Below are 13,272 nucleotides of genomic sequence, written 5' to 3'. Positions count from 1 at the left end.
CCCCTCTACTCTGCCTTGGTGAGACCCCACCTGGAGGACTGCACCCAGCTCTGGAGTCCCCAACATAGGAAAGACATGGAGCTGTTGGAGCAGGTCCAGAGGAGGGCCACGAAGATGCTGGGAGGGCTGGAGCCCCTCTGCTGTGAGGACAGGCTGAGAGAGATGGGGGTGTTCAGCCTGGAGAAGAGAAGTCTCTGGGGAGACCTTATAGTGGCCTTCCAGTACCTAAAGGGGGCCTATAGGAGAGCTGGAGAAGTATTTTTTACAAGGGTATGTAGTGATAGGATGAGGGGGAATACCTTAAAACTGGAAGAGGGTAGATTTACATTAGATATTAGGAAGAAATTTTTCACTTTGAGGGTGGTAAGGCACTGGAACAGGTTGCCCAGAGAAGCTGTGGAAGCTCCATCCCTGGAGGTGTTCAAGGCCAGGTTGGACGGGGTTTTGAGCAGTGTGGTCTAGTGAGAGGTGTTCCTGCGTATGGCAGGGGGGTCAGAACTATGTGATCTTCAAGGTCCCTTCCAACCTAAACCATTCTATGACAATATGAGATCAGTGGTATGCTTTTAAAGGGATAACTCCTGTAGATATTGCATTCAGGTGTCACTGTTATACGTACCTATTGTGCAGGCTACAAAATAGACTCTGGACGACTGCACCTGAATATCAAATCTATGGCAATAGGCTACCAATAAGCCTAGAAAAGGAAAGAATAGTTACAACATGCTTTCAACCCATTCACGCATTAAGATACACTAAACCATCATACGATTTAGGAACTTTTAAGACTTTTTTTTTTTTTTAAAAAAAAACAACACAGTTATTTGGGCATCCTGCTGTCTAAGTACTATGACAGCATCACTCAGAAGGCTGCAGAGCTTACAGGACAGTTATATGATAACACAAACCCAGCACAACAGAAGCACTCTAATAATAAAATTAACGTCTACAAATACACAGATCCTAGATACAAAACATCATCCCTTCCCTAATAAACAGTTGTAAAAATATAGTGTACACAACAAGAATAAGAGTTAAGTTCATCCATTCCAGCTCCTAGTAAAGACAGTAGAAATATATGGTTAATGACTATGCCTATTAGAGGCTGGGGGAGGAAGGGACACAGAGGAGGATGACACAGTTCATATTTCCCAAAATACAAGAAAATAAACAAATAATATCTCAGAAGAAATCTGAAAGCCAGAAGATGCATACTTGTTTTCACCTGCAGTGGTGCCAGGCATACTGCCACATATTATCTAACATAAAATTTGAGGTGTGGTAGAAACACTGGATGTTGTGTGACTAATATAAAGTTTTGAGTGGTCAGGTATGCGTGTACTCAAATCACGTGCAAAGGACAAATAATTTCTTCTATTACCACCACACTATTAAATATGTTTTATAGTACAAAATTAGTTGCTAAATCAACTCTTGAGATTTCTCTACATTTCTTGACATCACTGCATGTGAAACTGAACCATGTGCATGTTATTTCTTATCGAAAAAGCAAACAGTGCAGAAAAAAATAACATAAAAGATATCCTTACAAATTTATCAGCTTTATAGAAGTCAAATCAAACTTCCCACTTGAAACAGAAGTGCAAGAGGAATAAATTAATATGACAGTGCAACAAGTAAAATTCTTAACATGCTAAACAAGAAATACCTGGAACTAAAATGTCCCCAAATCCTAGGAGAGAAAAAGGCCTGTCACACAGAGCCAACGGTGAGGAGTTCAGTCGTGGAACCTTCAGAACCATTGGGAGCTTGAAATGAGACACATATGCCCTATGAAAAGGTGTTTTTTCTACAGACACCATCTACCAGAATTTGTTCCTGTTGTACTGAAACTGCAGACTTCAAATAAAGCAAATGTTTTTTTTTTTTACATTATAGATCCATATGTTTAAAATCTTTTATTAATATTACTAACAACTAACAAAACGTATTTAAGATAGGAGTGATGAAATATTTTCTAAAAACAAACCGCCAATACAACGCTGCATGACAGACATCTCAAAACACTATAATAATTTTGAAGTCCTCACATGCAATAGGGTATCAACTCTGCTTTAACTGCAGGAACATAAGAAATTTAGATACGCTGCCACATGCATAAGAAATAACCATTTATATTTCATTCTACTGGTTGTGATAAAAGTCTCAAGAGTAAAGACTTGAATAATTTTAAAAAGCGATTTTTCAAATCACTTTAAAGACTTGTTTTCCCCCCAAGTGTTCCTATTTATTACATAATTTGCAATGTTGGAAACACAGTATGGCAAGGTTAATTGCAAACATGTATTCTCTTCAGTATAGCACATTAAAGAAAAATTATTTTCTTTTTTTCCTTTTCTTATGTTAGTGTAAGAATAATTTTATCTACTTAAACTATCATTGTTTTATACCATTCATTCTGTGCATAGAACTGAAACTAAAGGGGTACAAAAGACAAGAACATAAGAAGTTAAAGAAATTAGTATGGCTCAATCCACTCAGTTCATCCTGCAAACAACTATTTTCTTTACTATTTGCCCCTCTGACAGTATTATATTAATTGCTGTAGAGAGACCCAGCATAATTAAAATCCTTTAATTAACAAAACCAGTTTTCCTACAGATTCATTTCTTATTTGTTTTGCACTCTGTATCTCACTATCTCCTACATCTCATGTACTTTCCTCCCTGAGTCAGCCATATCATGTTGTACTGGCTGCTGTCAAATGGTACAGAACCACCGAATATTGACTTCTGCTTGCGTTCTGTCTCCAATTCATGTCTCTCTCCTTTGGCTATAGCCCTAGCTTTTCATAAAGCAATTATCAAAAGCAGAGAGGAGGGGGAAGAGACAGACTGATCATACAAGTTTTATCTATTTAGGTAAAAATGGATATGCTTCATTAGCAAAAAGTTATATTTACAAATGTGGGTTTTGTGAAGCTGAGCTGACCAGCTTCTTCATACTGAAACCCTTTTAAAGCAAGATAAAGGAAGACCAAAGCTGTTGTGATGAGCCACTAAAACTCTGCTTTGCCCCCTCTGTTTGGTGTAGATTTCCAGAGAGCTCAGGAACACTTACTTCCACATAAATTATTTTCAGACTGGTATATCCATTTCAGCTTTGTGCTTTGAATTTTAGAGAAGTTGAAAGTGTAATAGCTGGAAGTCAGCACCGTATTTTCAGACTACATACACTACCTTTTCATGAGTGGCAGAATCAGACGGGCCTGCAGCCACCTCCACCATTATACTCTCCCCAGTCTAAAGAAAAAAAGGGAAAATTGTAAATCAGCACTTCACTCAGCAAGTCTGGGATCATTTAGGAACACACAGAGAAACAGGTCATTACACTTAGTTCTGTGAGCAGAAGGCTGCTGGAGAAGTACTGTACTCACCTTTGTTAGAAAAGGTGTGATAAATACAAAGAATACATCATACACAAAAAGAACCAGGAGGAGCAAGGTACAACCCTGAAGGAAGAGACAAGATACTTGGTATTTACAAGTACACATTAGTAAACAGCAAAGAATTAATAATTAGCAACTTAAGATTATTCAAGGTAAAAGCTAACAAGGACTAGATGATCTTTAAGGTTGATGATCTTAAAGGTCCCTTCCAACCTAAACCATTCTATGGCTAAAACAAGTCACTCACGTACTTTTCTTAATTCCTAAATATTTCAGATGGAAGAATTGTGTGTCATATACACCATATAAAAGAAAGTAATCCTTAAGACACAAAATTGCATGTTAGTCCCTAAAATTCTTTATCACATAAAATCCAGAAATGGTGCCATTTCTATTTGTTAGGAAATATTAAAAAGTTCTGCATTTTCTCTAGAGGATGCTAGGCATAGCTTGAAACAGCATCCACATTTTTTTGGCCAATCTGTACAGGGAAACAAATTTATAGGTGAAGATAACTTGAAATAGAATTTGAAGAGCTGCCTAGGGGGCAACTAAGTGACTAATACTGATTTTTATCTTAGAATACTGAATAGGTTCTGGAAGAGTTGAAAAAACACCAGAATGATGCATCAATTGTGTGTGAAATTTGGAAATAAAAACAACACACCAAAAAACAAAACAAAACAAAAAACCCAAACAAAACATAAGTCAAACCAACCAAAAAAACCCTACAAGTAAGTGTGGTGTGTGATTTCCACACATTGTAGAGTGTCAACACTCTAGAGAACTTTACATTACCAAACACCATGCTTAATCACATGCCACTTACTGGTCTACATTATACTCATTACATCACATGCTTCCATGCTACACATGAAAGGAAATGCATTTCCAAGCGAGTATACCGCATTACATGTCGCTCCTACGTTCAACTATATACAGGCAAACATCCTCTTTTTACATCTGTTTAACTTTCATACCTTAAATGTAGGCAGGCGAATTGTTTTCAACATGTAAAGACAGAAAGCGATTCCTAAAGCATCTTGCAGAACCCAGGCCCACCTAAAGAAAGAGGAGAGTTACATTTTTGCAGGAAACAGTCGGAAAGCCAAACAGAGCCTTGTCTGCACTAAGGACCTCCTGAGGACAAAAAAAACTTTATTAAAAGTACTTGCTTGAAATCAACATTGTTGTCAGCACAGATTCACAAATGGGAAGTTGTACTTGATCAACCTGCTAACCTTCTACAATGGAATGAGTGGTTTGGTAGCTGAGGGAAGAGCAGCAGGGATATTGTCTATCTAGACTTCAGTAAGGCTTTCCACTGAGAATCTCCCCAAAGACCCTCATAGAGAAACTGGTAAAGTACATATATGCTGGATGAGCAGACAGTGTGGTGGATTGAAAACTGGCTGAGCACCGGGGTCCTTTGGCCTGTGTATATGTGTACATCCTCACATGCTGAGGGAAGCGTACAGTGGGGGCTGTTTCTTAATTGGTTTTTTTGCAAGTTAGGTATAGAAGTACCAAAGCTTTTTGGCTTTACTCTCAATTGCAAGGATCATAGAGGAGTAGGATTTGAGGTATGAAACACTAAGGTTTCCCTAAAATTGCTAAGGTCTAGATACAGATGAGAGATTATGCTGTTGTGATCAATAGCTGAGCACTTGCTGATGGAGCATTGTGCAGGAGACACTCGGGTCCCCTCCCTAGTCCTAAATATCCCAGGTTGGAATAGCTGTATAGTAGTTCTGTACTCCTCAGTCTGACACTTATTTCTCTAAAAGCTATTTCAGAGTTGATGCTTCCTGGCTTTATGAGTTCTGTCAGTGAATGATCCACAGCCTTAACACAGAAGATGGACCCCACAAAGGCAGCAACAGGGATTCAAGGCACAAACAAGACATCTTTGGTACCATCAGCAGAAGCACAAGCCAGCATTTCAGTTCCAACACAGAATCCCTGACAGAGGGATGAAGAAGATGAACACATCATGTATATATGGGGAAACTGGAGCATCTGGGAGTGAGCTAAGGAGTAAGAAAAAAAAACCCAAACAAAACCAAACAAAAAACACCCCCAAAAACATGAACAAAAAACTAACAGAAGTAGTAAGAACATGCTAGAATTAGATACTGCAGCAATACTGGACATAAAGAATTATCTACTCAGACAATTGAGAGAAAGTGAAGATCTTACAATATTCACAGCTCTCATTCTCTTGGAGAAAATGTGCATGCAGACCATCACCTGAAGAAATAAGTTAGACAACGTGTGTCCAACTTTCCATACCACTTCTGAAAAGCTGTCTTTAGCTTAAGAGATCAGAATACATACTGGGACTCAGAGAAATTTGAGCTTAACAAAAGATAAGTTTTCTGTAACTTAAACCAACAAGACAAAGATGAAGCACATAAGAAACAACTACGAATTTCTGCTCATGTCTCCAGTTTCTTTCCTGTCACTCCTAAATTCTGGATAAGTTTAGGCTTCTACAGATGTCAGTTACTTGTACTATAAAGCATATTACAGTTTCTAGCACAGAAACTAAAATAAGCACTTACTGATCTTCGTTTCTGAAGATTCCCCAGACTACGCTGACAGAGATACAAAAAATTGCCAATAGCAACATCCGGACCTGTGGACGCTTGTGAAAATAAGGCAAGTTGTTGTCTGGGATTCTGAAAAGGCAACACACCAAAGCTGTTATCTGTGTAGTTACCCTGCTCTTTTATAAATATTTTGAAGTACGAAACCATCTTGTAAATCCCACACCTACCCAACATTATAAAAAATTAATTTTGCCTATTAAAAATGTGTAAGTTGCCACATACCTACACTTTCCCAAGGGGAATCTTCTTACAAAGGGAGACAGACAACTATAAAGACCAATTGAGGCAGCCAGGCAGAATATTCCTATGATAACATAAACTGAGAAAGAAAAAGCAGTAAGTCCAAGCAGTCAAAAAGCCTGAATGAGAAATAAGGCTTACATTTCACCAGTGAAAGTTAAATTCAGAGCCTTCAAATGACTGTTGATTACATTTACGCTCTTTAAGTATCTAATTCCAGCTCATTTTACTCAGGTGTACTTTACACAACAAATCAAATCTCTGTGCTAATGTTCTTAAAGTTAAGTCATTAAATCATAAGCCTAAAAGGCAACTTATGGTGAACTGTTTATCTTCTCATTGTGAGTATAGGTGAGCATTTAAAGCAACCCTTAAAATCACTTAGTAGCAAAATGAATTAATATAGATGGGATGCATCTTTCATAAATTCTTCAGAAGTTCCCATGCATTGGGCTCTCTTTCTTTTGTCAATCAATTTAGTAAGTGATTGGTAGAAACTTATCTTTATCAAGATGAAAAAAATGATCCTGGATCCCATAACTTAACTTCAAATTGAGCAATAATAGAAAGACAAGTATAGATTTGAGAACAACTTCAACAAAAATAAAAAGCGTGAAACATTAAGTCTGTATTTACTTAAGAGGCTTTAACGTTTGAAAGAAGCTCTATGATTGCCTAGTCCAACCTCACTGAAAGTGGGTATAGAAATCTACTCAGTGGGTTTTCTTACAGGTTTTTAAATCATATTGGGATTAAGAAGCATGGTAGAAGACATAATTATTTTCACAGTAAAAATGTTCAAGTGATGGCAGCCTTGTGATATTGAAAATGTATCAATACAAATACGACTTTAAGAGTACCTAAGTGGTCATAGAAGAAATAAAGGAGGACCAGCATCGAGCAGCACATCACTACAAATACACAGATCATTACTGGAGTCACATCAACCGTTTCATCATCATGTTTCTCTGCCCCATCATCACGTTTGTGCTTCATGTACCGCCTGAAAGAGTAACATGGCTATACTTAGTCCATTCCTTCTGCACCAAAATATGAAAGGGCACTGAATCTTCAGCAAGAACTATGTGGGGTTGGAAAACATGACACGACATCAATGCCTGCATCGATTTCCACTAAAGTCAGTGGAACTCCACAATTTTACATGGATATATGAACATTAGATATAACACAATGCATAAAACAGTAATCACTGCATTAGTTTATCAAAAGTACTATTTTTCATTCACCAAGAACTCAGAATCCTGAAAATTACTGCAGAATGATTTGCTGACTTCAGAAGAAATCCTACAGTCAGGCTGTGTATATAAAGTAAATGTTAGAAATAGGTGTGGCACAGATGACCTCCTCCCCTCAACTCTACTTACTGGCACAAGTAACCATAAAATGTCAATAAAAGATTCATAATAAACATCGTATATGTTAGCCATCTAGTCAGTTTGTTTTGCACTAGTAAAACAATTTTTTTTTTTCTTTACACAAAAGATTTTTAATGGCAAATTTTCGCAAAAGCCTGAATAGGAAGCCTATTACTATCCAGCTTTCCTTCTGAGCTTTTCAAATGTTTGGCTTCTTGACAAGGCAAAATAATAAAACACTCTACAGGCAAGTTATACTCTAATAGTTTCAGACAGTGACAAAGCCAATACAAGGCTCAGGGCCTTTCAAATGTTACATCAACATTTTCCCATTGTGGTTATATAGACAGTCTCCAAACCCCATTAGCAGAGCTTCCAGGTGACCTTTAGGTAACACCAGGTATTTTTTTTTCCTGTGAAAAGTACAAGCAAACTGACATACTAGATTCCACTTACTCACTTTTTCACATCTCTGCTTCCTGCCCAGTAGCCTCCAATTGCAACAGTCCCCACAGCCATGACAAATATAATCACCATGTTATAGTCTAGCACAGGCTCATTTGGTGCATACATCGCCCCTTTCACTGAGCTGCCGAAACTCTGTGGAGGTAAGTACAAGTTATGAAGAACTTCCAAAAAGCTACCTTAGCAAAGGTTCAGTTATTTAGTTTTCACTAAGCAACCTCAGAATCAAGTTTTATTATAAATACTTAAGAGCAATCTATTGGCTCTACTATTACTGATATTTATTATAGCACCAGACTCCATTTCATTCTGAAGCCCAGAAATAACCTCCAAAGATATTTGCTTTTTTTTTTTTTTTTTTTTTTCAAAAACGTAATAATGCAATCTTCATGAGTACAACTCTCTACAGATTCAAAGCTCTTAAGATGGACTTCAAATAGTGTTGCCCGGTGACTCATTTGAATGTGATAATATAAATCAGAGCATTTAGTATCAAGTTTACCTTGCCAATATCTAACATATCAGTATAGCTGAGCAGAGCCACAGGAATATCAATCTCTTCATATTGACTCCGGTTACCCCCAGGAGGAACCTGAAAGACAATTAACACCAGGTAAGAATATATTAATTTCTGCAATTTCAATACTACTTGAAGTAGTATTTTGGAAAATATTCTAGAAAGGAACATAATGACAGCAAAATCTCCAAGTCAAAATGTATGCATGATTCCAATAAAATGCAAGTCGTTAAAGACTGTAACAGCAAAATGCAGCAACCAAACTTCAAGCAGTATCTTTTACACATCAGGGTTGTGGTTTTATGACTGACGTGCACCTCTAGGATTGACTACAGTATTCAAAACTACGGGTTTTACATAACATACACTGGTGATGCTACAGCTGAATCTAAAGCACTAGATTCACTGTGCTCTACATGTCATTGAAGGTAGTAGTATGAGTCAAGAAAACAACCTCCTTCTTTGATTCCAGTGTTTCATATGACATAAGGATAATTCCGAGTCCTTAACTAGAATGTTACATGGGCTCTATGCAGCACTCTTCCTACTTCAATGAGTAACCCCTCTAGTTTCATTAATCCTTCCTTCAGATGCATTATTTCCACACATAGCTACGCAATGCATGCACACACATTAACACACACACATATATACTATTTATTTTAAAGAGGAGCATCAAATACCAGCAACGAGCACCGAAGACAAGACGATATCTAACATCAGCGGAGTATCAGCAATATAGAGACAGGAAGACAGGAGGAGACTTACCAGTCTCTCTCTACTAACAATCAGCAGCCCTCGAGCTCCATTTATCTGAGCAAGCCTCACTTTCTCGTAGAAGGTGCAATTCCCACGCATCACCATGGGGATTTGATTATTAAATCCCCCATCAGGTACATCCGAAGGAGAACACAAAACAGATGCTGTCTGATCCTGCAGTTGCAAGAGTGACTGAAAAGAAAGAAACTTGTTAAATACATATATATATATAAAAAATAAAATTATAAAAACTCAAGAGCAGAAACCACAGTGTTTCTAAAGGGTAATTTAGAACTTTCAAGTAATGGAGTGATAGAGTATTCTCAGAGAAACTTGAAAGCTGAAACAGTGCTGCCCTCTCTATTACGTACGGTGCTGCCTTGCTTCAACTTATTGTACAGAATTTTACTGGTAATAAAATTTGGGTTATGATCTGCACTTGCATTTGTTTTCTTCACCACTGCTGCTGTTCTGGTACGCGCATGCATGTCGGAGTAGAGCAAAGTGTTAGAATTGCTAGGGTGGCTGAGATGATGTAGGATATGAACAGCTAAAAAAACAAACACAGGCAGGGATAAAGTACAAAAGCATATGCAACAAAAATAAACTTCCATTTTGAAACCGACTGTATCCAGTTAGCTGAGATTTTGCATCCAAAGCACCTGGATACTGGATTCTAAGCTGCTTCTCCCACTGCTTGCAATTCAGAGATGTTACAGGTCGGCCCCAATTCCTTAGTTTTGGCCCTCCTCAGACCCGAAGACATCTACTCTGGTATGTTTACACAGGAACAACCCAAAGACACTTCAAGGTTTTAGAAATAACACTGGCACAAATTGTTACTTGCAAAACCTACATAACAACGAGCATCTTTGCCCAGTTCTATTTGCAAGTCACCTGAAAATTGCAATCAACTGCCAAATGACTGATTCTTGTTGTGAGCTATGCTAACAGAAGCAATTCACAGCTCCAGTCTTAGGTTTGAGAAGTGTCAGTTTTAACCTGAAAAGCTGACACATATAACACTTCGTGTTAGAAATCCACAGCTATGTGATACAATACCAAATATTTGTGTAACTGACTACTGTTTTAGGAGCGAAAGGTAAGGGTCAAGCTGTTAGTAGCTCCAAGCTTATTCAGAAAACTGCTGTCTCCAACCTGGCTCCTCCTTTAGGGACAATAAAATGTCTCTACATGCACTTCCTGGTTGTCCAGGTTTCAGGAAAGCTTATCAGCTCTATCAGAGAACGACATAAACGCAGAATGAGCTCAGGCTGGTGCACTGCATCACCTCGGTTAATAAAGTGGTACTGCTGCAGTATTGGAGGGAGGGAGAAGGACAGCTAATATGAAAGAAGGGAAAGGCAGAGGGAGTGCTGAAGAAGGAAACAGGGATAGGCAAAGGATATAGCATAGGCAACCCTAGTGCTCTGTGCAAGGCAGACCAGAACCTGTTGAGTGCTGCAGTTTCAGTTCAGTGCAACCTATTCTGGACTGTATTAGCTCATGCAGAGCTACTGAAATGTCTCCAGTGAACTTTTATGAGGGTGACTGAAACAAGGTATTTACACTCTCAAACCAGCTTCATGCACTTCTGCATTCCCACTTCTGCTGTTGAAGCAAAGAGATACAGCGCGCAAACACACTGACTTCATGTTACAGAGTCAGGTCAAGTGCAAGAGTTTATTAGCTGGGTCTATACAAAGCAAAGGCAGCTGCAGCATCTGAGCTATCTACATATCTAGGGAATAATCTGTCTTTGCAAGAAACCCACCACAGGTAATTAAGACTTGATTATATATTGATAAGGAACATTAATAATTCTGTGTAGCACTCAACCGGTAGATTAAAGAATACAATGAATAACATGAACAACTACTACACATCTTCCCCAATTAGTAGCTCATTCAAAGTATATTTGCTGATTTCATCATTCAGTGACAGTAACCTTTTCTCCTGGAATAGAGTGAAGAATTGACTTAATTGTCACCTCATATGGCTTTGGATAATGCAGCAAAAGCTCGTGTCAAACCAGGACAGCTCAACACTGACTACTTCATTCTTACACTTGACAGAACCACGAACCACTGAGAAAGCACTACAGTTCACAGTTCAAGGCCATGTGGTATCTTGTTGCATCATACTGCCATACAACAACTCCCTGCCAGCCACAGGTAAGTGCCATTCTCATTTAATTGATCATGTTATGCAAAAGGAAGATTTTTTGTTTTGAACCACAAATAGTCATTATCTCTGCATGCTGCTTGAAAAAGAATATTGCCATCATTGCCTATCACTACCTAGGGTGGTCTTAACAGATAAAAATATTTTCTAAGTGGAGTAGTTGCTCCAAATTCTGCTAATCCAGGTTAGAAACTAGAAGTTTCCCTGTAACAAAGGCATTTTTTAATACATTGTTCTGTCATTGCTTGACTAGGTACTTACAGCTTTACCCAGATCATGTGGCAAATGGGCCCACTGAGAGTTGAAGAGGATACAGTAGTCTTTTCCTTTGCTGCTCCCCTTCTCTGAAAGGACATGTACCATCCCATATTCACAGTACACCTGGAAATGTAACAAAAATTTCACTACAAGAATTTTAGGTCACGTAAGATACAAGAAGTGATGGGTGTAATTTGCTGTTGACTAGCCTCCTTTGTATTGTCAAAAAAACCAAAAGATTCTACAAAGTTTCAGTATCTGTGCAGGGAGTACAGTGGAATTTATTATTTCAATCGCACTTCAAACAAAGACTTCAGATACATCAGGTAGATTTCCTCCTACACAGCAATTGGTCAAAGAATCAATCAAAACCTCACTGAATGTTACTGGATGTGTGTGTGGTGGTTTTTTTTTTTTTTTAGTAAAAAACACAACAAAAACCCAAACAAACAAAAAAATGAAACAAAACCCCACCAACCAACCAACCCCCAAAACCACAGGTAGAATGGTGTACATATGTATGTAACCACAGCAATAGAAAGAAGCTGGACTACTCCAGAACAGATAAGAGAGCTAGAATAAGAGGCCTGGCCCCTCCCAACTCCCGAAACTACAGCCTCCACTAATGATCAGTTCCAGATTCACGTTGCTCCAAAACTCAGCCTTGGACACCTTTGCTGTAGATCAGACAAAATCCCACAGCATCATAGAATCATAGAATGGTTTAGGTTGGAAAGGACCTTAAAGATCATCGAGTTCCAACACCTCTGACTAGACCAGGTTGCCCAAGGCCACGTCCAGCCTGGCCTTGAACTCCTCCAGGGATGGGGCCTCAACAACCTCTCTGGACAACCTGTTCTAGTGCCTTACCACCCTTAAAGTGAAAAACTTCTTCCTAATGTTTAATCTAAACCTGCCCTCTTCCAGTTTATAGCCATTCCCCCTTGTCCTGTCACTACATGCCCTAGTAAAAAGTCCTTCCCCAGCTCTCCTGTAGCCCCTTTAGGTACTGGAAGGCTGCAATAAGATCACCTTGGAGCCTCCTCTTCTCCAGGCTGAACAGCCCCAGCTCTCTCAGCCTCTCCTCATAGGAGAGGTGCTCCAGCCCTTGGATCATCCTCGTGGCTCTCCTCTGGACACGCTCCAGCAGGTCCATGTCTTTCTTATGTTGAGGACTCCAGAGCTGGACGCAGTACTCCAGGTGGAGTCTCATGAGAGTGGAGTTGAGGGGCAGAATCTCCTCCCTTGACTTGCTGGCCACAGTTCTTTTGATGCAGCCCAGGATACGGTTGGCCTTCTGGGCTGCAATTGCATATTGCTGACTCATGTTGAGCTTCTGGTCAATCAGCATGCCCAGGTACTTCTCCTCAGGGCTGCTCTCCAGCCATACCCCATCAAGCCTGTATTTGTGCTTGGGATTGCCCCGACCCAGATGTAGGACCTTGCACTTGG

At 39.1% G+C, this 13,272-nt stretch overlaps 1 protein-coding gene across 1 annotated transcript in view; it reads right to left on the bottom strand.

Moving 5' to 3' along the window:
* SPPL2B (signal peptide peptidase like 2B) overlaps nucleotides 1-13,272 on the bottom strand; it is a 37,674-nt gene that overhangs the window by 4,659 nt on the left and 19,743 nt on the right. The window contains exons 3-14 of the mRNA XM_009880610.1: nucleotides 11,824-11,943; nucleotides 9,388-9,570; nucleotides 8,605-8,694; nucleotides 8,098-8,237; nucleotides 7,122-7,264; nucleotides 6,244-6,340; nucleotides 5,974-6,090; nucleotides 4,390-4,471; nucleotides 3,398-3,472; nucleotides 3,201-3,263; nucleotides 1,670-1,769; nucleotides 620-697 (exon numbers count right to left, since the gene is read on the bottom strand). Of these exons, the coding sequence (XP_009878912.1) occupies nucleotides 620-697; nucleotides 1,670-1,769; nucleotides 3,201-3,263; nucleotides 3,398-3,472; nucleotides 4,390-4,471; nucleotides 5,974-6,090; nucleotides 6,244-6,340; nucleotides 7,122-7,264; nucleotides 8,098-8,237; nucleotides 8,605-8,694; nucleotides 9,388-9,570; nucleotides 11,824-11,943 (1,288 nt within the window). The remainder of the gene's footprint in view (nucleotides 1-619; nucleotides 698-1,669; nucleotides 1,770-3,200; nucleotides 3,264-3,397; nucleotides 3,473-4,389; nucleotides 4,472-5,973; nucleotides 6,091-6,243; nucleotides 6,341-7,121; nucleotides 7,265-8,097; nucleotides 8,238-8,604; nucleotides 8,695-9,387; nucleotides 9,571-11,823; nucleotides 11,944-13,272) is intronic.

This window comes from Charadrius vociferus, unplaced genomic scaffold (assembly GCF_000708025.1).
Source record: "Charadrius vociferus isolate BGI_N301 unplaced genomic scaffold, ASM70802v2 scaffold702, whole genome shotgun sequence".
In the NCBI taxonomy this organism is placed as follows: Eukaryota; Metazoa; Chordata; class Aves; order Charadriiformes; family Charadriidae; genus Charadrius; species Charadrius vociferus.
The sequence above is the reverse complement of the archived record's forward strand: the minus strand, read 5'-3'. Positions and strand labels throughout refer to the sequence as shown.